Below are 27540 nucleotides of genomic sequence, written 5' to 3' on the forward strand. Positions count from 1 at the left end.
TTGAGCTAAACACTGGCATTTCTTTGAATTATTCCTTAGATGACACAGTTTTCTAAACTCTAAATTTAATTATCATATTTTGAAACGTTCTCATTTGTTAATTTCATTTTCAAATGTGGTGCCCAGAACTAACTCTAAAACACCTAATGTTAGCAAAAAAAAAAAAGTAAAGTAGGATGATTTTTTGCCTACTGGTAAGGCTTTTTATTTTTATATGACCTTGATGGTTACATATGGAATGTTAAATACAATTTTTTTTCTGTGTCCTCAATTACTTCAATTCTTCAAAGTTGTACAGTGTAATTTATGTGGGTATTTTCTCCACCAATGCAGACCACAGATACAAAACAGGTCTACAAGAGTTACTATGGCCAAAAAAATCAATCCTCCTTTAGTTACCACGATGAGGATTCTCTCTTAATTTAACTAGTCCTCAGATAGCAAACCACAGTCCAACACAGGCTAATACCTGAAGTCTGGTAAGACCTGACAGAACTTGTAGACTGCTTGTACAGGCTTCAAGAATCTACCATCACCTTCATGCCACAATGAAGCAACCAAATAGGACTTCAATGGAGGGTCCTTTCTATATTTTAAAAATACAGATATCCAATTTGGAACCAAATGTTTTCCTGTCTTCTTTTGACATATCTGTTTCACCCCATTCCCTCCATTACTACTGCCATCAATGTAATCCAGGTTCTCATTCCCTCACATCTATGTTACCATCCTTAATGTTACTCCTGAGCCCAAACTCTTGCTTCTACAATTCAATGACTATATTATCGCTAATATAAACCTCCAATTTCATGATGTCACTGCCCTGAGCTCAAGAGCTTGCAATGGCACTAACATCAAGGACAAACTCATACTGTATTCAAAAACTGTTGATTAATGTAGCTGATGTCAACTTGAAAGATCACTAAATGGTAAGGCATAGGACCCTGTCCATGGCCTTATTCTAAAACCAAAGATCTGAGTGAAAATATAAGTCAATCTTACCAAAGTCACAAATGATATAAAACTACAAAGGATCACTAACATACTATTAAACAGAATCAGTGTTGTGAATTACCTTGATAGGCTCAAACAATGGGACAAAAAAATACAATAATAGGATAAAAACATACAAGACCTATAACTAGGCTCAAAAAATCCACTGCATGACGTACTACATGAGGAAATTATTACTTGACACCAGTTAACATAAAAAAGACCTTGGGATTTGAGTTGACCACTGGTTTTGCATGAATTGGTTTGATATGTTTGAAATATTATATTTTGGCACTAGATTTTGAGACGTTGAGAGTGCTTTGTAGAGAGTAGATGCTAAATTAATACTTACTGAATTCTTGAGCAACTAGTGTCTAAAGAAGAGTGATCAGGACGGCAAAAGGCAAGGAATATACCTTATGAGTATTCAATGAGAAAATTGAGAATGTGCAGCTCAGAGAAGACTTGATGGGGGTATGATATATGATAATTGGTCTTCAACTATCTGAAGAGACTTTATATGGATGCTGGATTAGACTTATTCTTTGCTGTACTAGACAGAGGGCAGGACAAGGAGCAATGAATATTAGTTTTGGGCAAGCAGATTCCAACTCAATATAAATGAGAACTTTCTGGCAATCACTGGAGCTATCTAAAATGGAATACTCCTGGGTAGATAGGTGGTGCAGTTCTGTACTCTACTGAGCACCAGCCCTCGAGTCAAAAAGACCTGAGTTCAAATCCGGCCTCAGACACTTGACACACTTAGTAGCTGTGTGACCTTGGGTAAGTCACTTAACCGTAACTGCCTTGCCTTTCTCCCTCCAAAATTAAAAAAAAAAATGGAATGCTCCCCATCACTGTGAATATTTGAGCAGAGGCAAGATAACCATCTGTCAGGGACACTTGTAGAACAGATGTCTACACTGAGACAATGAACTAAAATTTCTCTAAGGTTCCTATTACTTCTTAGACTATGATTTTCCCAGTTTAGGGTGGAACTCTGCAAAATTGAGATAGGATAGTTAAACATGGTTGGGGGGGCAATCTTCTTTGAGCAAGCTATTAATTTTTTTAAAATGGTAAATACTGATTTAAATATACCTAGAAGGAAATATAAAGTACTAATATCAATATTCATAATCATGTATGTTCACATATTTAAGTAAGTGTCATATACTTCATGTCAGAAGTAATCTGGTAGCCTGAAAAAAATAACATGCTCCTGTATCTGAAATCAAAAAATGAATTTTGAATTTTGAACTAACTGAAAATTCAGTTACCTTTAAATACAGTATGAAATATGGCATATTTCAATGTGGCATATTGAGGTGAAAAAGGCATCATCAATAACTACGCAGAGAAAAAGGCTAATAGATCCCATTCCAATCACTAAGAGAAAAACCGTATGAAACAGCTACTATATTATGAAGAAACATTTTTGTAATTTTTCTAATACAGAAACCAATATAGTGGATTTCCATTAATGTCAAAGTTTTGAACAGAGTTACATCTAGTGGACTATAAGCATAGTAGGTATTAGAATGAGACACCAAATAGCCAGAGGGTAACAGTTTTCAATCATTGTCAACAATGGCTGGTTTTAACATATGATGTAAATTTAGAAAGGCTGCAAGCTATTCCATCCTTCTTTCTAAGAATCACAATCATGAATAACATTAACTGACAGTCTTAACAAAATACATATACCCAAGTCTGAACAGGCCAAGAAGCCAAGACTACTTTTAGCTGATCCTGGTGAAATAGATAGAATATTCCTAAGTCAGTCATAAGGAAACGTGTCATTTCCTATGCTCTTTGTATAAAGAGGATTAACTATTTAGTTCTGCTGATATAGAAATTCGTACAGCTTTATTTGAAAAGAATCCATCACCAAGTGGTCAGCCTATTGATAATGAGTCTCCCAGTACTTAGCTAAGATGACCTTCACAGAGTCAACTCAAAGCTTTTTGGCATAGAAGAACCTGCCAGAGCTTACGTGCCACTAAAAAAGCTTTCAGGAACTCAGGGTCACGTCCTTGGCATGATAAAGATCAGAGAAGGATACTATGAAGGCATGTCCCATGCAAATATCAAAAGTGTACAAATTTCTTTAAAGATACAACAAAAATGATAAACTTATTTGACAACCTTTTGATTTTATCAAGTGAAGCATATGCTCCACCAGATAAGTATTTGTCACTGTTATGAAAGATATCTAGCATAGAATCGAAGTAAAGGAATAGTTCCCTATAAATGATGAATGAATGAACACTTATTAAGCATTTAGTATTTACTGGACATTATGATAAGAACTGGGGATACAAATACCAAAGAAACAATTCTTATATTTAAGGACCTTTCATTGTAATACAGGAGACAACACATATAGAGGAATAGTGGCCAGGAAAGGGAGTTTGTATCAGGAGATCAGTCAGGCCATTGACATACCCTTTTCTGAAGCAATGTTAGTATGGATTTGATTACTCTGTCCAGAGCTGGAAGGCAGTGAGTGAGTGTAACAAAAGGCCTCCTGGCATGGCAGGAAGATGGCAGTGAAATATGATCAGCCAGCTGGAACCAGCTGGATATGGTGAGTACTATAATGAGAACAGCATGGTCCCAGGTGGGAGGAAAGGGCTAGAAGTTAACTTGGGAAGCTGTGGCTGTCAGGAATATGGTAGTAGAGCATGTTTGGTTGGCTGGGGCCAGATAAATACAGTGAACTCTCACCAATGAGGACAAAGCACAGCCCCAGGGCAGGGACTAAAGATCTGCCTGGTTATGATAGGACAATATGGCAAAAAGATGGCAGTAAATAAGTATGGTCCAGTATCAGAAAGCAAGTCCTTACCAATCAGGACAGCACGGCCACAGACTGGGAACTGGAGTCAATCAAAGAATCAATTGACGAGTATTATATTAAGTATCCACCACACAAATAAAATCACTGCTTGTAAGGAGCTACCATCAAATGGGGAAATACTAAGTATATAAAATATATGCAGCATAAATATAAAGTTAATAGATTTAATATATACAGAAACCAGTTTTGCAGGGTGGGTACTAGCAGTTGGAGGGGCAAGGGATCAGGACAGGCTTCTTATAAAAACTGGTGCCTGAACTGCATCTTAAAGGAACACAGTAATTCTATGAGGCAGGAAGATGTGCATGAGACAATCAGGAATTTTGTTCTGTTGTGATGATTTTAAGAGAACAAAGAAAAGGAAGGGAAAAACAAATACATTAGGGAAAAAATGAGGAAGGAATAGGACTTACTGTTTCTCATAACTGGGGTATTCCAAAAGAATAAAAAAATGGAGGAAATATGGGGGAGGGGGGTGGGATTACAGGTATTAGGTGCACCTCAATCTTATTTGAACCAAATAGAGAAAGGTTGAAAATACATAAACACACACACACACGCATGCATGCATGCATATACAGAATTTAGTGTAGAAATTATTAAATTCTATAGGAAACAAGTGTATCAGAGAGGAGGAAGAAATCATTTCAGAGAGAGGGAAGAGTTGGACAGGGATTATTCAATCACAACCAAAACAAATTTCAACTTGAGAGGCGGGCTCATATAGGGGGACTTAAAGGAAAGAAAACATGCAAGAACCAGTTTGCAAGAAGACAAGAGGAGAGACAATGTTGTGGAAGTAGGTTCTTTCAATTACAGATCGCTGGTCTTCATCATATTCCTTCTTTTGCACCACCTTCCTCTTGGTAAAGAGATGTGTGGGGACAAAGAAAAGGAAAAGTTGCATAATCATGATATGAACTCAACCATAAAGTGGAATAGGATAGTAGAATGGATTAGAAAGCAGAATCCAATAATGTGTTGTTGACAAAAAATACATGTAAAAAGAAAGTTTTCCTTAGAGTTAAAAAGAGGGGCTGGAGTAGAAGTTATTACATTTCTGAGAAACTCAAAAAAGCAGAGAAGCAATCAGGGCACACAAAGCAAAAGTAAAAATAGACATGATTAAATGAGAAAAATTGATAAACTATACTATGCTTAGAGATATCATATATAATGAAATAATATCAATATTTAATATGCACTGAATGGCAGACTTTAAAGGAAAAATTAATCCAATTACAGGAGAAAATTAGAACAAAGCTATAATAGTTGAGAATGACAATATACACCTTTCAGACTTAGATAAATCTAACAAAAGTGCAAATAATTAAGAAGAAGCGCAGTATTTTAGAAAAGCTAGATATGATAGATTTCTGGCAATTACTGAACGGGAAGGAATAAAAAGAAGCACATATATTTTTCAAAAGTACTACTGATGTAAAACTGATCATGTGTTGGGGCATAAAAACTTCAGGAACAAATGAAGAAAAACAGGAATGTTAAATACATCCTTTACTGACCACAACACAATAAAACTTATAATCAATAAAGGAGCTTTGAAAAAAAAAAGGATTCAAACATAAAATTTAAATGAAGACTAAATGATTTGATCATAAAGAATTGGTGGGCCAAATAGCAAATCTATTTGGGCAAGATGTTTACTGCTTTAGTAAAATTTTTTAAGTATATTTTGCTACACAATTCTCTGGGAGAATTATAAAATTGATACTAGGTTTGCTAAATTCAAGTGAGTAGTAAGGAGTAACAATGAAAAAGAGAGGAATATTACAGTGAAGTGTTTTCATAAGACAAAAAAAATGGGTTTGGAAAAACTATTTTCTCTAGGAAAGAATATCACCCAACTCAACCACACAGAGATACTAAAGAATCACTCAGTGTTGCTATTCATCTATAAATACATAAAAATAACTAACAGGAAATCCTTTACTCAGATCTGATTTACCATTCTTACAGTATTTCTGCAAATGATTTGACTTTCCAGTGTATTGTGCCCAACTAAGAAAGTACTTCTATTTTAAAAAGCATCTTTCATCTTCAATACTTTGATGGATCTGTGATCTCCCATTGGAAAGGTGCCCACTGACCCATGAATAGAGATTGTAACAAATGCAGTACTTTGTCCCACAGTAATCACCAATTAAGGAGAACAGCTTCAGAAATGAAAATAATCATCAGACTATTATTATTATTATTATTATTATTTAGATTAGGTCAGTCCCCAGAGCTCTGTTCTTCCAACTAACTACTTCCTTGGCTTTTACTAATATCACATGTATAGATGACAGCTATGTCTATCTGTCTAATCCTGTACTTTACTCTTGAGTCTATTTCCATACGGCCTTGTATTGCCATACTGTTTATGAGTTTAACCGAATGTTTTATAGTCAACTCAAATCAGTATATTGAAAACAGAACTGCTTACCCTCCTTTCATATTCCCACTTCCTATCCCTCCTCAATTATGTTATTAGATAGGCAAGTCCACTGTGTCAAAGGTCTCAAGCAAAAAAATCTCAGATCTTATTAATTACTGAACTTCATCCCAAAAATCCAATCTTGTGCCCAAACCTAACACACTTGCTTTCACAGTATCTTTTAAATTTGTCCATTCTAATTCGTCCCCACATCTCTATGGGTACATCTTTAAATAGAAAAGATATTCCTGACAGATAAGTTGTAAAGAAAAATTCCAAATATTAAACTTTATTTACAAATGATATCAATCATAAAAGTGTTTTCTCCATGGGGAAGCTAGGTGGCTCAGTGAGTAGAGCACTGGCCCTGGAGTCAGGAGGACCTGAGTTCAAATCCGGCCTCAGATACTTGACACATGTACTAGCTGTGTGACCTTGGGCAAGTCACTTAACCCCAGTTGCCCCGCCAAAAAGCAAAAAAAAAAAAAAAAAAATTATAAAAAAAAAAAGTGTTTTCTCCAGAAAAATTTAACAGTAATGAGGTCAGAATAATAGTGACTAGTAAACAATATTTAGGACAAAGCAGTTCATGTTACTTGACAAACCCAAAACCATCACCTATACAAATTCAACAAGTATTTATTAAATGTCTATTATGTGCTAGGCACTTGAGATTATTCTCAAATAAATTTATGATTTTGTTTTTTGGATGTTCCCTCCAATGACAAAGATTACATTTGACTCCTATGTGCTCCCATAAGTTTACCATAATGAGTCTGCCAAACATGTTGAAAGTCTTCCTTGCCTATTCCTGACATTGCAAGTATGCCAGTGGATATCACTGCCCATCCATGAATCCTTATCCTTGCCACATGATTAAATTATCTTCTCTTCTTAGTATACATTTCCCTTATATCTACTTCACGGCACCACTGTGTAACACTCATTTTCAATTCTCTAGAGACTACGGCGTCCCATGTCTAGAAGCAATATATCACAACACTAGTGTTAAAAAGACTGGCCTTTGTTCCAAGACAAGCATGAAGTCAGTGGAGAAACTCTGCAATTTCCTAAATGCAATATAGATTCTCCTCATATTTGATTCTGAGCCCAACTCAATGTCCATATGTATCATTTGTTTCAGATACCCATGTGTGTGTAAACAGACATACATACGCATGTATGTGTACATACATGTGTGAATATGCACACACGTAAGACAGGCTCTACAGTTTGTGTATCCAACTTCAGGTCAATCTGGAAAACAGACCTTCACCCCCTTGGTCTTTCATTAAGTCAGACAAAACTCAAATGGTTATCCAGATCTCTAGGAGGCTCTGCGATATGCCCTGAATTGATGCAACCAGTGCAATGTCATCAGCAAACAGAGGCAGCTGGATAACCTAACTATCCAAGGAAATCCTTTTTGAACTCTGTGCTAGATCCCCCTGTTTTTATGCCTAGCCTGCTGTTGGAGGGTCAATGAACAGTTATTTTTGTAATTTATCTTTCAAGGGATTTTAAATTATTTTGATGTATAGGATGAGAGATACCTTGCTGGAAGAGACTTTAAGGTAACATTTTCTATACTGAATCAAATGCTTCTTTCGTAATTAACAAACAATAAGCAGAGTGGGACAACATAGTTCAGGCGATTGTGATACGGTAAAGATGTAGTCCATTGTATGATATTGTTTGCTAAAGTCTGCATTAACTTTAACACTAATGTCCTAGGTCAATGTGTAGAAGAATCTTAAGACATTGCACAGGAAAATGTGTAGGCATACAGGCTGATAGTTTTTGATGCCCTCTTGGTCACATTCCCCCGCCCCCCAATATTAGCTACACCAGAGATGCTTTCCACACCTTTAGGATCTTTCCCTCCTTCACACACAAGAAGGTCGAACTTAGAGGGTCTCTGAGGTCCCTGTCATCTCCAGAATGAAGAGCCAATGATCCCTCCTAATGAAATGATCCCTTAGCAACCTCACAATTATGTCTTGTCCAGTATCAGACATAACTTTTTTTATAACCTGCATCCAAAACAAGTTACTTTTCTAGACTTTTTTTGTCTTTACCAACATTTCCACCACACATCTGAGACTGTGATGTTAAGAGTCCTACTGTGGTATTGCTATTTTCTTGATTGTCAATTTGTTTAAAAAAAAAATCTTTTCAATTTTTCTTCTGTTTACTGTTTTCATTGTCAAATGTCCTCAGAAAGACTTTGCATAGTTGGTTCTCTTGCTAAGCTTTTTTTAAATTGGTTTTACTTGTTATTGTTTCTCTAAGCTTTAAAAAACAAAACTGCTCATAATCATCCATCAGCCTCCTCCATAAGATTTTATGAATGAGTTTATATTCTATAAGTTTATATAACGAATTTATTTTCTTCCCTGGCAAGTACACCAAGTGTTGACTAACATGCTTTGGGGGTTCTTCTAGTCTCCTTTTGACAGCAATTGTCTTACATAAGATTAATCTGTTTGACACCTATTGGTGAAAGTAGGTAACTACCTACTAGATTTTCTGCTACTTATTCACTTGTCAAATTGTTAAAACAGTTTCATCAAAATAATCGCCATTTTATAAACAAATTATAAATAGGCATGTTGCTTCTTGATTAAAGTAAGGAAAACTAAGGAAATGTGCCAAAATGCAAAAATCAAGTCCCAATGTTTGGGTCCTGGTGATGACATATATGCAAGACATTTGGATCATGACCCAACTCCTTCAGGAAGAATAAAGAAAACCAGTGTGACATTGCTGGTTCGTTGGGTGAAAACATTTTACCATTAGAGAAATCTAGATATTTTAGTGAAATTTTGTAAGAAATTATTTCATTTTAATTCTGTAACATGACTGAAGGAAGTAATTTCAAATGCACCTTCTAGGAAAAAAGATAAGGTGTCTGACTCTTCATGTGCTAATTTGGGGTTTTCTTGGCAAGGCTACTGGATTGGTTTCACATTTCCTTCTCCAGCTGATTTTGCAGATGAAGAGCCTGAGATAGGCAGGGCTGAGTGGCTAGCCCTGGGTTACACAGCTACTAAGTGCCTGAGGCCAAAATTGAACTTGGGAATAAGTCTTCCAGATTCCAGGCATGGCACTCTGTCCACTGTGCCACCTAGTAGCTGTGTGTGAAGTTACTTCTCTGAAGGAAAAAAAAGCAAAACAAAAACACACTTTATGTTTTAACATGTGAGTTGTGCAACCAGTCTCACTTTCACTTGTGTGAGAGAATTGTACTAATATTATTTTGTACTGAAATCATGTGACAAAAGACCTTAGTTTAAAAAAAGTACTTTACTGACTGTAAAATGGAATCTTATTAGATGACTGTATAATTAAGGTTACTTTTAATATGTCAATAAATTTGCTTTTGTTCAAAAAAGGAGTTAATTTAAAATTATTATAGTGTCATCATCTCTGCTGTTCATTATCCATTTTTCATTATCAAGTAATTGCTTAAATAGTTTAGGATTGAGATATTTCAACTATACATTGTGTCTTTTTTCATTATTCCTTCCTGTTTTACTAATTTTGATCATTGCTCTGATAAATCAACAGCCTGACTGTACACAGAGAAGCAGATCCCTAGTCACTGGGGATAGGAAGACAAAAAACAAATAGTCTCTGACCTTCAGGGGTTCTTTTGGGAGGAAACCACGTGCACATCATTAAGTAACTACAAACTATAAACAAAGCAAATACAAAAACTTTTCTAGGGAGGGGAAAGAGTCCGAACAACTAGGAGATTAGGAAGGACTTCCTACCGAAGGTGGCACTTGAGCTGGGCCTTGAAGAAAATTCCAAGATAAGGAAAAAGGAGAATAGGCAAAGGCACAGGGGGAGGAAATAGAGGGGAGGGGTTGGCATACTGCTTTCCACTATTCCTAAATCATTCCCTAACCACTATCATCGCGTAAACCAAAGACTATAGGCATCAGTTGGTACCTCAAAAGCAATCTAGTCCAGACTGTACCTAAATAAGATCCATGCCACAATATACTTACTGGCGGACATCTAGTCTTTGTTTAAAGAACTACAAACAAGAAGATCCTGAAATATCCAGATACAAGTTTAATAACGTATCTACTGATGAAATAAGATCCCACATCCTAACTTTTTTTTTTATTTTTAGGTTTACAACACACGGTTCCACATAATTTTGAGTTCCAGATTTTCTCCCCTCCCTCCCCAAGACGGCATGGAATCTCATATAACTACCATGTACAACTTCGCATTGAATTAATTTATACACTAGTCAAATTGTGGAGAAGAATTATGACCACACTTTTTTTTTAGAAAATCATGCCCAAATTAAAGGAGATCACGGGCTGTGGTGCTTTAAAGGAATTTATAGGGGAACTAAAATATACATAGCATAATTTGGTAATTAAGGGAATCCCCAAACATAGGAAAAATATGAGGAAAATTGAAACAAAGAGAATGAGGTAATAGTTGATAACATATATGAAGTTGGACAGTTGTCCATAAAAGTTCTAAGATCATTCATAAAAGCATTTCTAACACTGCAGTACCTAGAATGTCATGGATTCCAAAACCCAAAACAAAAAAGACTTCTCTTCTACTGAAGCATGAAATATCATATTTGCTACGATAACCTATAAATTCCTTCAAAATTTCCAATGCTTTTGCTTGTCAAGCCTCACGACCACTAATCTAACACAGGTCTCTTTCCCCCCTCAATATTTATTTATCAGGCTCTTTCTTACATTCAGCTTCAACTCATGCTTTTGGTGCCTTCCCACCCTGACTCTCTAGGTATCAAAATTTCATCAATATTTCAACATCTATACCATAGTGATATCTTCTCTTCCTGACTTTTGTCAAAAACTGACTTTTGGACACATGTACACTTTTGCATTATTCTATATTTTGTGTACATCCTGTTTTCTCAGTAAGATTATAAGCTCTTTGAAAGCAGCAATATCATTGTACTTTGTACCTCCCACAGAATTTTCAGTATGATGCTAAGTACATATTTACTGAGTAGGTATTCAGTAAATGCTCATTAAAACAAATTGAAGATGTAAAGGAAAATAACATTGAAAAACAGCAGAAGTCCAAAGAAGTGCCTAACTGTAATTTCAAAGGATTGATGAAGTATACTCCCAATCTCTTAGCAAAAAGGTAGAGTGTAAGGCATATATATTTTCAGACATAGCCCATATTTTAATTTGTTGGCTTGATTGTACTTATTTGTTACAAGGGACGGTTCTACTGAGGGAAGGAGAGAATTAATGGTAAGTGACTATGATGTCAAAAAAAGAGCATCAATAAAATATGCAGAAAATAAAATGAATTGATTGGTTTTATAATATAAAATTCTACATTGATGGTCAGCCTTCTGTGATTCACTAAAGTACAGTAATCAAAGTATGTTCTAGGATAACAGTAGTAGAGTATGACAAATCCTTCTCCTAACAGAAAGGAATTTGTAAGACAAAATAATCTAAAATGTGGTTATGAGCAGATGCAGGGCCTCCAAGGGAATGTCTACCCAAACAACACTGCCATGTCTTCCCTCCAGCACTAAGCTTATTCCAGGGGCTCTAAAGCTGGGGTCCTACCCTAATCAGCCCAACAATATCACTGTAGTAATATCTATTCAGACAGAGAATATGGACAAAACTTGCCTAGTATGAATGACAAAACCAACACAGAAACAAACTATCAGAGTGACAGAGGAAGCAGAGAGTCTGATATATCGCTGTCTCTCCTTACTGGCTCCTAGTTCTAAGTCCCTGGCTACGGCAATTTCAACACTCAAAAAGTACAATTGCTAATATAGGGCCTGTCACATTAGTGGCAGCTTAAGAAGCGCTTGGTGAATTAACTAAACCTTAAAGATGATCTAAGCCAACCCTCTCATTTTGCAGATGAGGGAACACAGGACAAAGAAATGAAGTGTCTTAGCCAAGGTCACTATTTGAAAGGAAGAACTAGTTGAAAGTAAAAGTAGCAGGAACTTTATAAGCAAATGATATTACTGTCATGGAAGACTACACTAAGCGTTCAGAATTAAGGAGGTGATAATCCCACTGAATCTGCCTGGGTCTGGCCAAATCTGGCCTGTGTTCAGTTCTGGGCATCACATTTTAGGAAGGATGTTAATGAACTCTATTTCAAATAAATAACTTGAATGGTGAGAGGACTGGAGACCATGCCATAAGAGGACTAACTATAGGAACTGGTGATATTTAGCATTAAAGAGAAAATATTTAAGTGGAACATGGTAACTGTCTTCACCTACCTGAAGGGATACAATTCAGAAAAGGGATTTCCTGCATGAGAGAGGATATGAAGTAAGGAATAGGATCTATGATGTAAGGAAAGACTTTTAAAAAATCAGAAATGTCCAAAAGTGGAAAGAGCTCTTTTGGGAGGTAATGGGTTCCCTCTCACCAAAGTTTTTCAAGTTGAGGTCATATGGTCACTTGTTAACATTGTAAGAATGGATTTTTTGTAAAATACAGGTTAGACTAAATGATCACAGCTTCGTCACAAATCTGTGATTCTGTGTGATTTCAGTCTAAAAATTCCTTGAGTGTAAAGGTTCTTATTATCTAAAACAATTCAATTCCCCTCCTCATGAAGCATATTAAAATAGATTTATTTAAAATGGGAAGTCTTGAAAAGCAATCTGCAGAAATAAATGCTCACCTTGTGAGCGCAACTATAGTAAATACGGTATCAGAGGGAAAACAGACATAGATAGATATGTATGGATATATATGCAAAAACAGATTGCCAGTTCTGCAAAAATGCATTAAAAACCCATCCTAAGGAATTTAAATTCATTTGGACTTACCACCACTACTATTTTCCCTTTGGAAACTAAAAACTCCTAGCTTATGACTAGGGGTAATACTGAAATGAATGATTCATGTTTTTTTGTGCTTTTTCTCCAAGTTACTTGTGACTCTTTTCCACAAGGAAAACAGCAGAGAATTTGTAAAATGATTTGCTAAAATTTAGGAAATCCACAGCATTCTCTCGAGTGACCAGTCTGGCAACCTTATCAAGTTGGTTACTCTGACAGGTGATCACTCTTGATGGCCCCGTGCTGGATTTCGGTGATCACTACCTCTCTAAGAACTCAAAAACCATCAGAGGATGTTGGACCACACAATCTCTAAGGTCTCCTCCAGGTGTAGGTCTATGATCCTCTAATAATGTCTTCTAATAAAAATACACAATGACAACATTAAGGTCTAGAAAGAAACTGAACTCTGTCTAAGGAACTGTAAACACAAATTTTCATCCTAGAAAACTGATACTGAACACTCCTTCCTCTTAGACAGCATTGGGGAGGGGAAGTGGCTGAGTGAGAGAGAGAGAGAGAGAGAAGCTAAAGTGGAAATATTTGACTGTGACATAAAAACAAAAGGTAACAATAAAACTCCTTTGAAAATGTGTTCCACAGCCCTGAAGTTGGGAGGACCTGAGTTCAAATCCAGCCTCAGACACTTGACACACTAGCTGTGTGACCTTGGGCAAGTCACTTAACCCCAATTGCCCTACCTTCCCCCCTGCAAAAAAAAAAAAATGTGTTCTAGAATTTTGCCAGGAATAGAAAGCAAACTTGTAGAAGCCCATGAACAAAGAATTCTTCACCTTGTGGCCACTTTACTAGTAATAAGCCTCTTTATACTCAGCTAGTCTGGTCCTTGGCAAGCAAACAATTTATAATCTGGACCACACCTGAAGCCTTTCCAGCATGGCAGAACTTGCAAGAGCCTGTATATTCTTAGCATAATCTTCTAGAACTCAGGATCACCTCCATCCTATGATGAAATATCAGAGGAGGACTTTTGGAATCTTCCAACTATAGGGCAGTGAACTGGACTTCTTTAGCTGAACTTTGTCTTGAAGTATCAAAGAAGTCACATTCACTGGTCTATAGTCTGCCCTCTTCCCTTTTTTTCAAAATTAGACACATTTGCCTTCAATCCTGTGGCATTTCCCCCATTTTCTAAGATCTTTAAAAGATCATTGACAGCACCTTAGCAATCGTATGTGTCATTTTTTAGAGCCTTAGGATGTAGTTCATTCAGAGCTAGCGACTTGAACTTGAGGGCAGCTAGACGCTGTCTTACCATCTCCTCATTGATCTTGGGTTTCTACTCCTTGAAAACCACTTTTGTTCTTTCCTCCCCAGTCCAAAGATCATTCTCCTTTTAAGAGAAAACAGAAGTAACGTAAGAGTTGAGTAGTTCAGTTTTTTCACTATAATCCATTATCACCATCCTACCCACCATGAGTGGTGGTCCTATCATTTCTTTCATCTTCCTTTTGCCTGAACCATCACAAACAAAAAAAAAATCATGTCCTAAGCACTTATTGCCAGGTGTGGCTCATTTGGAGCTTTAGCACTGCTGATACTATTCTTACATGACTGTAGTAGTTTTCTGTATTCGTCCTGTTACCTCCTCTCGCTTCCATCTTCTTTATGTCTTTAAAAATCTCAGTTGGTCAGGGAGTTTCCTGTGCATACTCATTAGTCTCTTTTGGCAGCACTGACTTTCCTTTTAACGGTATCCATTTCTTGAGTCTTCAGAATTTCATTCTTGAGAGTTTCCTCTCTTGTGAGGTCTTTCCTCTAAAAAATATTAGGCCTTTGGGTTCTAGCTATACTTTCCTTATATAGTCTGAAATCTGCTCTCCCCAAAATCTAGGGTGCATGTCAAGACAGATCATGCCCAGCCTTCCTTTCTTCTATCATGAACTCTGATGGAGTTGGTCACTTGCCCTTGCCGCCAAGGTTTCTGTAATTGCTACTTCAGCAACCAGTTCCTCCTTGTAAATCAGAATCCGGTTCAGAATTGCAGTTCCCCTTCCTCTACCTTTTGAGGGATAAGATTATCATTAAAGCAAGTCACAAATGCATCAGCTGCTCTGCTTTTAAGAAAGAAAGGGATGGAGAAAACGGAAAATGAGGGTGTGAGCAAACAAAGAGAATTCCAACAGATGTCTAGATAGCTTCAATATTATGTTTCCATGCCAAGTTTATGATCTGATTTCCAAATCCCATAGGTAATTTCTCCTTTCTAGGTGGTCTGAATATTACTTCCCTTTTATCCCCGAGAAAACACTGCTTTTCTTTTCCTCCTTTTATGGATTCTCGTCCAAATGCTCATCTAAATACTATGTGTCCCCTACCCAGGGACTGGATTTCCTTACAGGAATGTCTCATTAATATATACGAGGCTACAATTCCCATCCATACTACAAACCCTATCCCTATCAAATATGTTCGTTTTGAAAAAGGTACACTCTTCTAGAATCATAGTCCAAGCACAAGTCCCATTCCACCAAATCTCAGTGAGGTCTAAGAAGTCAAATGGCTCACTGTGGAAGAGACTGCTAGATGCTGAAGTTGGAAGAATATGATCTGGGTCACCTGGGTACCAAAATATAGTTAGTACCACAGATTCTTTTTGAATTCTCTTCAACCTATTCTATTGTTTTTAAAAGACATTTTGATTCCTTATCAATTTGCCTTCCACATTTAAAACGAAAATACAATAAATCTATTTTAACACATATAGTCAGTCATCTAATCCATACTTTCCAAGTAACATTAGTAGTACTTCTACTTTGGATTCACTTCTGGTCCATACTGTGACAGAAGTATTAGTCAAAGAAAAGTTGCTATAAAAAGTCACTTTAGTTTATTCAACTTGCATCTTCTTTGCTAATGTTAGGTGATTATGTTTTCTTTGTAAGATAAGAATTATACTTTGCTAAATCAAGCAGTGAAAATTATAATACGTAAGTCAGGGAGAGTATTTAAAACAATATGGACTAACCAAAAGATAAGCTCACTGGGAAGTTTTTTAAACTAGAAAAGAATGTAAAAAAATCAAGATTTTTGCCTGTGTTTAAGTAACATTCTACTCCCTCAATTTCCTACCTGATCTCTTTAATTTGCCCCTTTGGGGAACATTCACTTAAGGAATTCTAATAGATCTCATTGTCACTTCTGACCTTCTCTCTTTAAAGCTCATTCACAACTGGCCTAACTCTCTCTTAGCCAGTGTTCACGTTCTCGTTCCCTCTGAAATCTTCCCGATTAATTTGGAGATGTGGACACTTCTCTGCACCACACTCTAAATACACGATTCCCTCTTCACTCACCATCACAAAAATGTATTTAATCCTCCTGGGGTTTCTTCATCTGCCCATTAATAAATCAGCTTACAAAGTCACCAAACCTATTTATGACAATCATAGTAATGTCCGAAATGAAATAGTACACTTTTTGTTATGGTGGGTATCATCTGTTTCTATTTAATGGTGATTTCAGATATTTGCTCTTTCATACTAAGTAAAACCCCCTGAAAGGAGTAAGCAACAAAAGATGAGAAATAGAGATTTTTATACAAAGGTATAATAACTAGTAATATAGGACTGGTTATTGGTCCAAAAAATAATAAAAATAAGTCAGACAAAATTTTTTTCAAATCTTTTTAAATTCTGTGAAAGAATTTCTACTATTCTTGCAGACAAATGAGATTTAGAGAAGATTTAATTCGAGTCTATAAAGTATAGAGCAATGTATACAATGACCAAAATAGCATGCAAATGAAAAAAAATCACTAAAAGGAATCTGAACGCTGAATAATTTCAAAAACTAATCATGGTCCTAGAGAAGATTTAAGGAAACAGACCTCCCTCCTTTTAGTACAGCGATGGGGACTATCAGGATAGAACGCTGTAAACAAGCAATACCTTCGTCAGATTTTTTGCTTAACTGTTTTGCTGTTGTTACTGTTGTCACACGGGGCAGTTCAGTTTCCAAGTGGGGTGAGGTAAGAATATATCTCAAAAAATTCCCATGATATAAAAAAGTCACACTAAAAGTTATTTTTTAAAACAAGTTGATGAGGTATGAAAATACCTGGATTATAGAAAACCAGAAATACATTATCCTGCTACTTATATTTGATGTACGGTGAGTTCATCTTAAACTCTGAGAAGGTTTATCAGTTCAAGCACTATTACAAGGGTAATTAGGGCTCTACTCTGAAGTCACTCTTAGGGCAAAGGGACACAGAGTTAGGACAACCCAGACTGAAAGGCGGCCTCAGATACACTTGCTGCGTGACCCTACGCAAGTCACTTAATTTCTGTCTGCTTCAGATCCTTATCAGTAAATTGGGGATGATAATAGTACTTACTTCCTATGGCTGCTGTGAGGAAAAAATGAGATCACGTCTGTAAAGAGCTCTGAACACCTTAGAACCTACAGAAATGCTAGTTATTATCACGGCACAGACTATGGTAACATTATCATAGCAAAGTTTTGTATCTTATATCCTTAGCACAGAATGGAGTAGGCACTTAATAACTTCTTGCTGACGTACTGATATAAAATTTTGTAGGACTTTAAAGGGAAGTTTTAACTCTAATGCAATGAGCAATTTTGCAAATGAAAGTGACATGCCAAAAGTGAACCACCAAGAAGATTTTCAATCTATTTGCCACTGTTTCAGTATCTCTAATCTGAAAAAGGAACTGATTTTTCTCTCAGTGAAAGTTATCATATTTCTGGCAATACCTTTGTTACAGATTACTGAAAAGAAATGCCGTTCCATTTATTGTACTAGAGAGTTTCAAAAGCCTTAGAGCTGCTAGAAGTAGATATTGCTTAGTCATCAAAAAAGTATGATTGAAAACTTAAATTTAAATAAAACTTTCAAGAGTTTGATTTTAGTGTTTGTAATTAACATTGAAACCAAAGTTTAAAATAAGTGATTTTAGAACTAAAGTATAGAACCCATATATTTTTATTTGCTTCTTTTGGTGTCTTAAAAAGTCAAACTGGCAAGTCTAAAAAAAAAGGTAGCAGGTTTTCCTGAATTACTAAAGTTTTAAGTTTAACAGTTAAACATATTACGCTTCTTATGACTTGAATATTTTCCCCTAAGAAAAGCCATCTCAGTTATCAGTTTTTATTAGGGTAATACACAAGCCATATGTATGGAAGAAAAGCAGTTCTTGATGTATTTATAATAAATACATGGAATTTTAAAATATGACTTAAAGTAAAAGTAATAATTAATGTACAATAAGGATGAATCCGAAAAATTACAAATAATATAAAGTCACCAGCCAGTAAAAATATATCAGGGGCAGAGTACAGGCATATGAAAAAGATGTGGCTCAAATGACAGCCCAACAGATAAGCAAATACAAGGTAATTTGAAAAGGAACAGAAAACTAGAGAAAACTAACAAGGTGATGATGGGGAGGGCTTCCCAGAAGAAGTGGCATCACTGACATATCTTGAAGGAAGATAAAGAATCTGAGAAATGGAGATGAGAAAAGAACCCATTCTAGTCATGTGGGATAGCTTTTACAAATACATGGAGACAGGAGATGACAGTCAAATTCAAAGAACACCAGTTTGGGTGGAGTTCATTAGACTAACAGAAAAATTAAGCTGGGAAGACAGGTTGGAACCAGATTGGCATAAAAACACAGGAGGTGATTTTTAAGAGCTTTAGGAAGAGAAGAAAGAGAAGGCTGAGAAGGCATTTGCCTTATCTTTTTCCTCAACTCATGAAGGAATAATGATTTTGGTTCTTTTTCAAATGCCAGTTTAAGATAACGGTGAAGCAGATGAGTGAAACACAGAGAAGAGTCAGCTCTAACTCAAATGCTACTAATCCTTTAATGAATTCTTTTATATCTTTCCTATAGTAAGATTCTACTTAAAATAAAAAATACTTATCCCCGTTACATAATTATTTAATTTGGTTACAACAAAATGTTACGATTTATTAAACTACATGCCAAATTTCACCACTGACATGTTAACAAAGACTTTCAAATGAACACCAAAGCCTTTTCATGACCCTGAAAAACAGAGAAAGCCTTTTTTGTGTTTGTACTTTTAAAAAAGTGATGCACAATTTATTGATGATCTTTGTTTTTTAACCAAAAAAATTCCATAACATTAAATGTTACCTATTTACTATTATTACTGATAAACCATAATATTCCTTTTAAGGGAATATTTCTGATGTTTATGAAATAAATGTGAACAAATGACTGTCCTTTTAAAATTTTCTTTAAATATGAAGTTAATTTTTAATTTCCTTAAAAAAGATTCCTCTTTATACCACTAACATCTTTCACTCACCCATCTGAATAATTTTGACTATTTTGAACGAACAATGACTCACCTGAATAACTTTATAGAAATAAGCATACTGCCGAGCTGTATTTTTATATTGACTGAAGACATCATGGATAGCCTGTGTTGACTGAAGATGCTGAACTTCATCTTCTTCAAAATAGAGAGGGGTATCGTATTCACTGGGGAGGGTCTGTATGTATGGCAGCCAGAAAGAGCTAGGATTTGCTCGTTCACACAGAAGATGAAATGCCAGTGTGATGTTTCCCATAGCTTGAAGGATTCGATCTTGAGAATATAATGCCCCTGAATTAACCCAGATGTTAACAGTTATAAGTTGAATGCATTTTTAAAAAGCTTTTAGTAAAATGTACCTGAATTCAACAGGATTGAATAGTTCCAACTAGAATATTCATTAACTAAAAAGTATTGGAAAACTTAAGATAAACTGACTATTTCTTTTAACACTTTAACACAACACTTTTTTTCTTTTGCTGTTGTTGCAGATATTGAACTTTCATTTACATAGAGAACTCTGGACAAAGAAATTCCTTCCACTAATGCAGGTCTTCAATTCATCTGCCACTTAAAAAGCAGCCTGGAGCACTGAGAGGTTAGGTGATTGGCCTCCAGTCACACAGCTGGTATACACCAGACAGCAACCCATGTTGCTTTAACTCCAAGGCTCTCCTATACACTGCCCCAAACTGTCCCTAACACTATAGGTAAATTTTTACAGAGAACATTATTATGGATTTAAACAATATTTTATCCTTTAGTCATAATAAATTAGCATGACCCACAGGCACACCCACACAAATTATTTATACTCCATTACAGGTCGTTTTCTACAATGCATTCAAACAATCCAAAATGGTTCTCACCCAATACTGAATTTTTAGCAGATTCAACAGTCATTAACAATTTTCGTGGAACCCATAAAAATAATTCTTCTGCCTAGGAAAAAAATTAGAAAATTAAGGCTCATTATCACAAATAATTTTATAGTACATAATTCAATTTTAGTTGTAAGTCATATATATGTCCATACTTCATACTAACAATACCCAGAACTAAATCTCAATACACATATACAATTTTAAATAGTCCGCAGCGTATCTTCTTATCCTAACATGACTTAAAAATCATGTAAGCAGGGAAAGCAAAAGGTTTTCACACACACACTTATATGTGTATATGCAGATATACACACATAGTCATACAAACATAAACATGTATATATGAGGATGTGTATATTTTTATACATGTATGTGTACAGATCTATTAACTGCATATGTGTTTATTATACACGTGTGTATATGTATGCATGTAGACACATACATGTGTTCAAAATATCAAATAACAGTAAAACAAAATTACTTTTAGTTCAGCTAAAATATTAAGTACTTTCTGTGTGCAAAGTACAATGCTAGACACTGAAGAAATGAAGATTCAATTCCCCTGTTTTCACTGAGATTCCAGTGAAGTTTGGAGGTAGAAAAGCTGGGGAAAGTCAAATTTCTTTGTACTTGTTTCCTCACCTATAAAGTGGAAATCATTTCTACTATCTACTTTACAAAGTAATTGTGAGATTCAAATAAATTAATGTACATAATATACTTTGTAACTTGAAACTACTAATAATAAGTTAAGGCTATAATAAATGCAAGCTATTACTACTCCTCCATGTTTTACTTTGTTCCTTTGCCTTAAAACACTAATACAATAGTTTTTCAGTATGCCTTTAAACACACATATCTACATGGTTTAAAACATAAGTTCAGTGAAAGAAAAGACTATCTTTTATGATTAGGGATTAGCCTAACTTAAACACTATTTAGTGATAATGTACTATTCATATGACACTAAAGCACATACTATCTTTTTTTTCAGGTATATACATTATTTATAGTTATGGATACATAATTTAATGCCTTGAAACAAATTTGCGCACCTATAAGATGCCCTAAATAAAGCTTTCGTCTAAAGGGAACATAAAGTAATAAAGAGTAAAGAGACAATCAGTAAGAAAGCACTTTTTAAACTTAAAAGTTCCAATATCAATTGGCACTTATTAAGCACCTACTACGTGCCAGGCATCGAAATATCAATGTGAACCATTATTACCAACAGAGCACCATACATGCCCACAAGATGAATGCAAAAAAAAGTTTCTTTTCAAATTAGGGTTTTCTCCCCCATCCCTACCCCCCACTGGGGGCAGAAGAGTGGGACAGTAGCCTGATTATTTTCTATCAATATGAGAGACAGGAACCTTAAAAAAGTCTATTGTTATTCATAGGAAGCTCTGTGGGGAAGCAGTTCATCTCCAGTCATCCTGAGGAATATCTGGCCACTGGATCCAGATGGCTTTGTAGGAGAAAGTGAGGCTGGTGACCTTGCACAGCCCTCCCTCACTCAAATCAAAGTCAACTGCAAGTCATGTCCTCAATTTCCTGATGCCACAGTCCTCTTCGAGAATGAAGGACAAAACACAACAACCTGGAGTCAGAAGATCTAGGTGCCAGTCCTAACCCTGACACTGAAAAGCTGTGTGATCTTAAGCAAGTCAACCTCACTGTGCCTCAGCTTCCACTTGTTAAATGAGATATTTTCAGGGAGAAGCCTGAGGTCACTAAAAACAAAAAAACCCCAACAATCTCTAAATTTCCCAAAGACAATCCAGTTTGTTCTCCTCCTCCTATTCAGTTCTGCGTCCTACTTGGTTCTATAAGTAGTCCTTCCAGTTGCATTTTGTAGTCTGGATGGCAGATTTTTTTTTTTATCCCACTTAGTCCCTATATATAGTTAGGTCAAATGCTTCAAAGCAATGGCAGATCTCATTTAGCATGCCCTGCAATGTTTTAGGGTCCTCCTGAAAAGGAGTATCTGGAATCCCTCCCTGACTGGAACTCTAAAGCACACACTATCTTATATCTTACACAGTTGTCTGGTATTATTTAACTTTTATTTATGTGTCGTTTCCCCCTAGCTAGCTCATATAATCTTTGAGGACAGGAACAGGCTTAATGTGGCATACTTAAGTTGCTGCTTGGTATCTATGAAATGGATGCATAGCTATATCTGTAACTAGATCCCAGGCAACCAACACGTATCTAACAAGTTCAATATAGTCCACCTGAGACTGTCAGCAAAAACAATTCTTTAGCTAATTAGCTGAGACATATAATTTGGCAGGTTCAAAGGCCTACTACTGCTACAACTGCACTACTGACCGCAATAAGGTATTATAAAAGTAGGATGAAGAATTGTTATTGGAGCTGAAAACACATTCATCCCACCCATAACTCCAGCTGGCTAACTGAATGGAGTTACCCCCCACTGAACTAGCCCAACACCTCATCTCACATTCCTCTTTTTTCTTAGACATCCTAAAAATCTTGCCTTGTATTGGTTCATTAATTAAAATATAGTTTAAGTACTTCCTATGTGCAGGGCACTATACTACAGTGTTTGTGCAGGCTCTGTTAATATATATTTCTGAAGAGCAATGAGGTTAGGGGCACACACTGGAAGGTTAGTACTGTTAAAACAGGAAAAAAGCAAAGAACCTGATGGAATTAATATTCTGAACAAAATCCTAACATCCACAATCCTTTAATTAAAAAAAAAATTTCCTCATTAAAAAAGTTAACTTCTTGAAATCCATCTTACTCCTTATGTTATGGCAACTGGAATTTTCATCATAATTTTGCAAGTAATTCTGCAAAAGAGAGAATTTTAAACTAATTTTCCTATTTCTGGCATAATCATACCAGACATTATTGTAACTAATGCTTTCGCTATCATTTTACAAGCGACTTTGAAAGAGAAGGAATTTTACATTCACTTTCATATTTCTGATGTGTTCCATACCGTCGACTCCTAAACTCACCTTGATCTCTCTTGTTGCTCTCAAACCAAAGCCCTCTTCTTTGAAGTTAACCAGTTCAAAACCATCAGTGGAAGCTCCATTTGCAGCAGCCCATTTTATTAGATCAGGGAAATAATCTTCTCTTTTTCCATCAAAGGTAACCGACAGACCTAAATTCACCCAGTTAAGACAAAGAAATAAGGGAAACTTTTTAGACGTGTATACATGGTCTTCCTCAGACAAAACAACCTAATCTGTAGACAAAACTGGAAATAGCTCGAAGTTCTTTTTCTCTCTGAAACAGTCAAAATTACTTTCCAGTTTGGCTTACAGACAAGTCCATTGCAACTTCAAGAAACATTTATTAAATACTTATTATGTGAAAAGCACCAAGCTGGGAGCTGGGAGAAATATGAAGATTAATTATGACACAGTCTCTGCCCTCATGGAGTTTACAACCTAAGAAAAGGAAATTATAACTACTATGGCATAAAATAAAAGTTTGCAAAATTGCCAAGGACTTAGCCTGGGAGAGAAAAATTAAATTAAAATTCTGAACTTTCCACCCATTAAAAGAGCTTTTTCTGATGGAAGGGGAATGGGAGGATGAAGTGAGAAAAATTCTCTTAAAAAGAATACCCTGTTTTAAAAAAAAAATCCTAAACATTTTTTAATACTGCTACCATGCATGTATAGAAGACCTTTCTCCCTAAAGGGTCAAAGTGCTGTTTCTCATATTTCTAAATTTATTTTATAAAATTCCTTTTCATCATTTGTATAGAGAGAAATGGAGGAGCTGAGAGGATGAGTCTGTATTAAGCCATCCATTAGAGCTAGGAGATAAGCCTTGAAGGGAGGCCAACAGCTTGTTACTAGACTGTAATTATAACTAAAAGGTAGATTTAAATAATACTCAAAACAACTCCCCTTGAAATGAGTTTGGCTTTTTTTGAGGGAAAATTTACTTTTCACTTCTTGATCACTACTGAATGGCATACAATTGCTTTGGTGTGTACTTTAGTAAATACTTTTCAATTAAATTCAAAGATTACTGAGTACCTATGACAGGGACTAATCCTAAGACTCTTTGGGGTAAATAAAGGTAAATGAGACAGAGTCCCTGGCCTCAAGAAGTTTCGAATGAACATGCTAGGGCTATTAGTTCACCGGGAGCCTCTGAATGTATAAAAAATCATTTTATTATTATTCTGCAGTCATCAGGAAGCTAATCCAAGATGTGGAGGCTTGTCAATGTCTGAATCAGAGGCCTTCTATGCTTGTACAAGCCAAGGGGAGGATTAAGGCAATTATTTGAATTATTCAAATGAAAATGGTATTTGCCTGAACCACCTTCATAAACAAAAAAACATTGTTGTGCACTATCCATTCTCATCTCTCTTGCTACTTCTTGGTTTTACAGGAACTCGGCGTGAGAAGAACTGCATTCTAGTCCTGCTTCTCCTACTCCCTCCTAGTGTAACCCTGGGGAGTTCACTGGCCTTTCCTGAGCCTCGGTTTCCTCATCTAGAGAAATGGGTATAACATGTATAGGGCTGTGAAGAGAGCGCTCTGGGCGCTGGACTCGGAGTCGGGGAAACCCCACCGCAGACGTTTACCAGCCGTGTGACCCTGACAAGCCTCAGGTTCCTCGTCTGTCAAATGAGGATTGCTGGGATGATGAGGAAACGAGATCCCATGCGCAAAAGCATTTGCAACCCTAAGGCAGCACATATGGCCGTCAGCTTATGTCGCAGGGTTATTGGAGAGAGTTATAATTATTACGTACAAACTCTTTATAAACGTGAGCTCTGATTTACATTAGCCTTCACATAAAATACTCTTAATGAGGAGACATCTGGGTTATTCACAAAATATTTATGAATTTTAGAAACCACCCTATTTGAGCGCCTACTGCAGAAGTCTAAGTGCTACAAGATGAACACAAACAACTACACCGGGTAGAGATGATCCATAATATAAAGAGGACATTACAGAGAAAAACAAATCTAAACAAAAAATTATCTTTTAAAATATCTCCTTTCTGGAAGTCAGTTAACAAGCATTTATTAATAGCTTACTACGTGCCAGCCACTGTAATAAGTGCCAGAGACACAAAGGCAAAAAGGAGTCCCTGCCTTCAAGGAGCATACGTTCTAATGGAGAAGACAACATGTAAATAACTAGGCACATACAATACGCAGAGTGTCTCAAAAGTCATGGCACAGTTTTAAGCGATTATACAGCTAATATTTACGTATTTAAGCTTTAAGACTTTTCGGACACGCTGCACCACATATGGAGAGAAGATGAAGATAATCTGCAGCGTGAAGCACTAGCAGCTGCAGGGCCCAGCAAAGTCCTCTTGTAGAAGGTGAGATTTAAGAGGAATTGTGAAGGAAGTCAGGGAAAATAGGAAATAAGGGGCAAAGTATTCCAGGTTTGGGAGTGGGACAGTCTTGCCAAAGGCATGGAGAAAAGAGATGAACTGTCATGTTCAAGGAACTGCAAACACATCAGTATAGCTGGAATACAGAATATATGGAAGAGATTAAGGTATAAAGTTAAAAAGGGACAAAAGGACCGGGTTATGAAGAGCTTTAAATGTCAAACAAAGGACTTTATATTTGATCCAAGACATAAGAGGGAGTCATGAGAGCTCATTAATCAGAGGGGTGACACACTCAGACCTACCCTTTAGAAAAATCACCTTAGAAGCCAAAAAGGGAGACACTTGAAGGCTACTGCAATAGACCAAGTGAGAAGGGAAGAGGACCTGAACTAGACCTGTTGGTTGTGTAAATGGAGAGAAGAGCTCATACTCGTGAGATGTCATGAAGGTAGGAACCAGATTTGGCAATGGAATGGATATGTGGAGTGAGTCAAACATGAAACTGAGAGGTTTCAAGGAGTATAACTGAGAGAATGGTGGTCCTTAATATCAATAGGGAAATTCAGGAAGTTTCAGGGGAAAAATTGTAAGTTCTGTTTTGGGCATGTTAAGCTTGAGATGTCCAAGAATCAGTTGGTGATGAGTGACCAGAGATTAGGAGAAAGATTATGGATATAGATCTGGGAATCCTCTGAATAGAGACGATAATTGAACCCACAGGAGCTGATGATAACACTAAATGAGATAGAGGAGAAAAACCTAGGGCCCAGGACAGAGCCCCTGAGGACCAGAGCCATGGTTAGTGGGCAAGAATCAACAATAAGCAATGTTGAGGCAGAAGGAGGGAAACCAGGAGAGAGCAATGTCAACAAAGCCTGGGAGATAGCATCCAAGAAGAGGTAAATAAGAATACTGAATGTTATAGGAATCAAAGAGGATCAGCATAGAGAAAAAGGCATCAGATTTAATCTTTTAGGGATTATTTATGATTCTATATATACTCTAGTTCCGAACTCCCTTATACCTTTCAAAATAAAGTCACAGCATCTCAGAGGTAGGATGAACTATGTAATAGCTATCCAGGAGAATCTCCCTATTAATATAAAAAATCCTTCTATAACATTTCTGAAAGATGGCCATACATCTTTTTTATTTAAATATTTTTTCCAACTACATGTAAAAACAATTTTTAACATTCTTGTTTCTAAATTCTGAGTTCCAAATTCTCTCTCTCTCACCACTCCCCCACTCACTGAGAAGGCAAGCAATTTGATGTTATACATGTGAGGGGTGTAAAACACATATTTTCATATTAGTCATGTTGTGAAAGAAAACAGAACCTCCCCTGCAAAAAAAAAAAAAAACAAGAAAAATAAAGTTTAAAAAATATTCTTTGATCTTCATTTAGATTCTATCAGTTCTTTCTCTGGAGGTAGACAGCACTTTTCATCATAAGTCTTTCAGAATTGTCTTGGATCATTGTGTTGCTGAGAATAGCTAGGTTATTCACAGTTGATCATCACACAATATTGCTCTCACTATGTATAATGTTCTCCTGGTTCTGCTCTTCCCACTTTGCAACAATTCATGTAAGTTCCTCCAGATTCATCTGAAAGCATCCTTCTCTTCATTTCTTATAGTAAAATAGTATTCCATCAAAATCATATAAATTTGTTTATTCATTCTCTAATTGATGGACATCCCCTCAATTACCAATTCTTTGCCACCACAAAAAGAGCTGCTATAGATAATTGTGTACATATACATCCTTTTCCTTTTTGGGGATACAGACCTAGTAGTAGTACTGCTG

At 36.1% G+C, this 27540-nt stretch overlaps 1 protein-coding gene across 2 annotated transcripts in view; it reads right to left on the minus strand.

The window, feature by feature from the left end:
* Positions 1–27540, minus strand: part of SETD3 (SET domain containing 3, actin histidine methyltransferase) — a 135487-nt gene that overhangs the window by 64660 nt on the left and 43287 nt on the right. For both annotated transcript variants that reach the window (XM_036748002.1, XM_036748001.1), the window contains 3 exons: positions 23363–23511; positions 20352–20424; positions 19517–19773 (listed from right to left, as the gene is read on the minus strand). In XM_036748002.1, coding sequence (XP_036603897.1) covers positions 19517–19773; positions 20352–20424; positions 23363–23511 — 479 coding nt within the window. The remainder of the gene's footprint in view (positions 1–19516; positions 19774–20351; positions 20425–23362; positions 23512–27540) is intronic.

The sequence above is a fragment of the Trichosurus vulpecula genome, chromosome 3 (assembly GCF_011100635.1).
Source record: "Trichosurus vulpecula isolate mTriVul1 chromosome 3, mTriVul1.pri, whole genome shotgun sequence".
NCBI lineage: Eukaryota > Metazoa > Chordata > Mammalia > Diprotodontia > Phalangeridae > Trichosurus > Trichosurus vulpecula.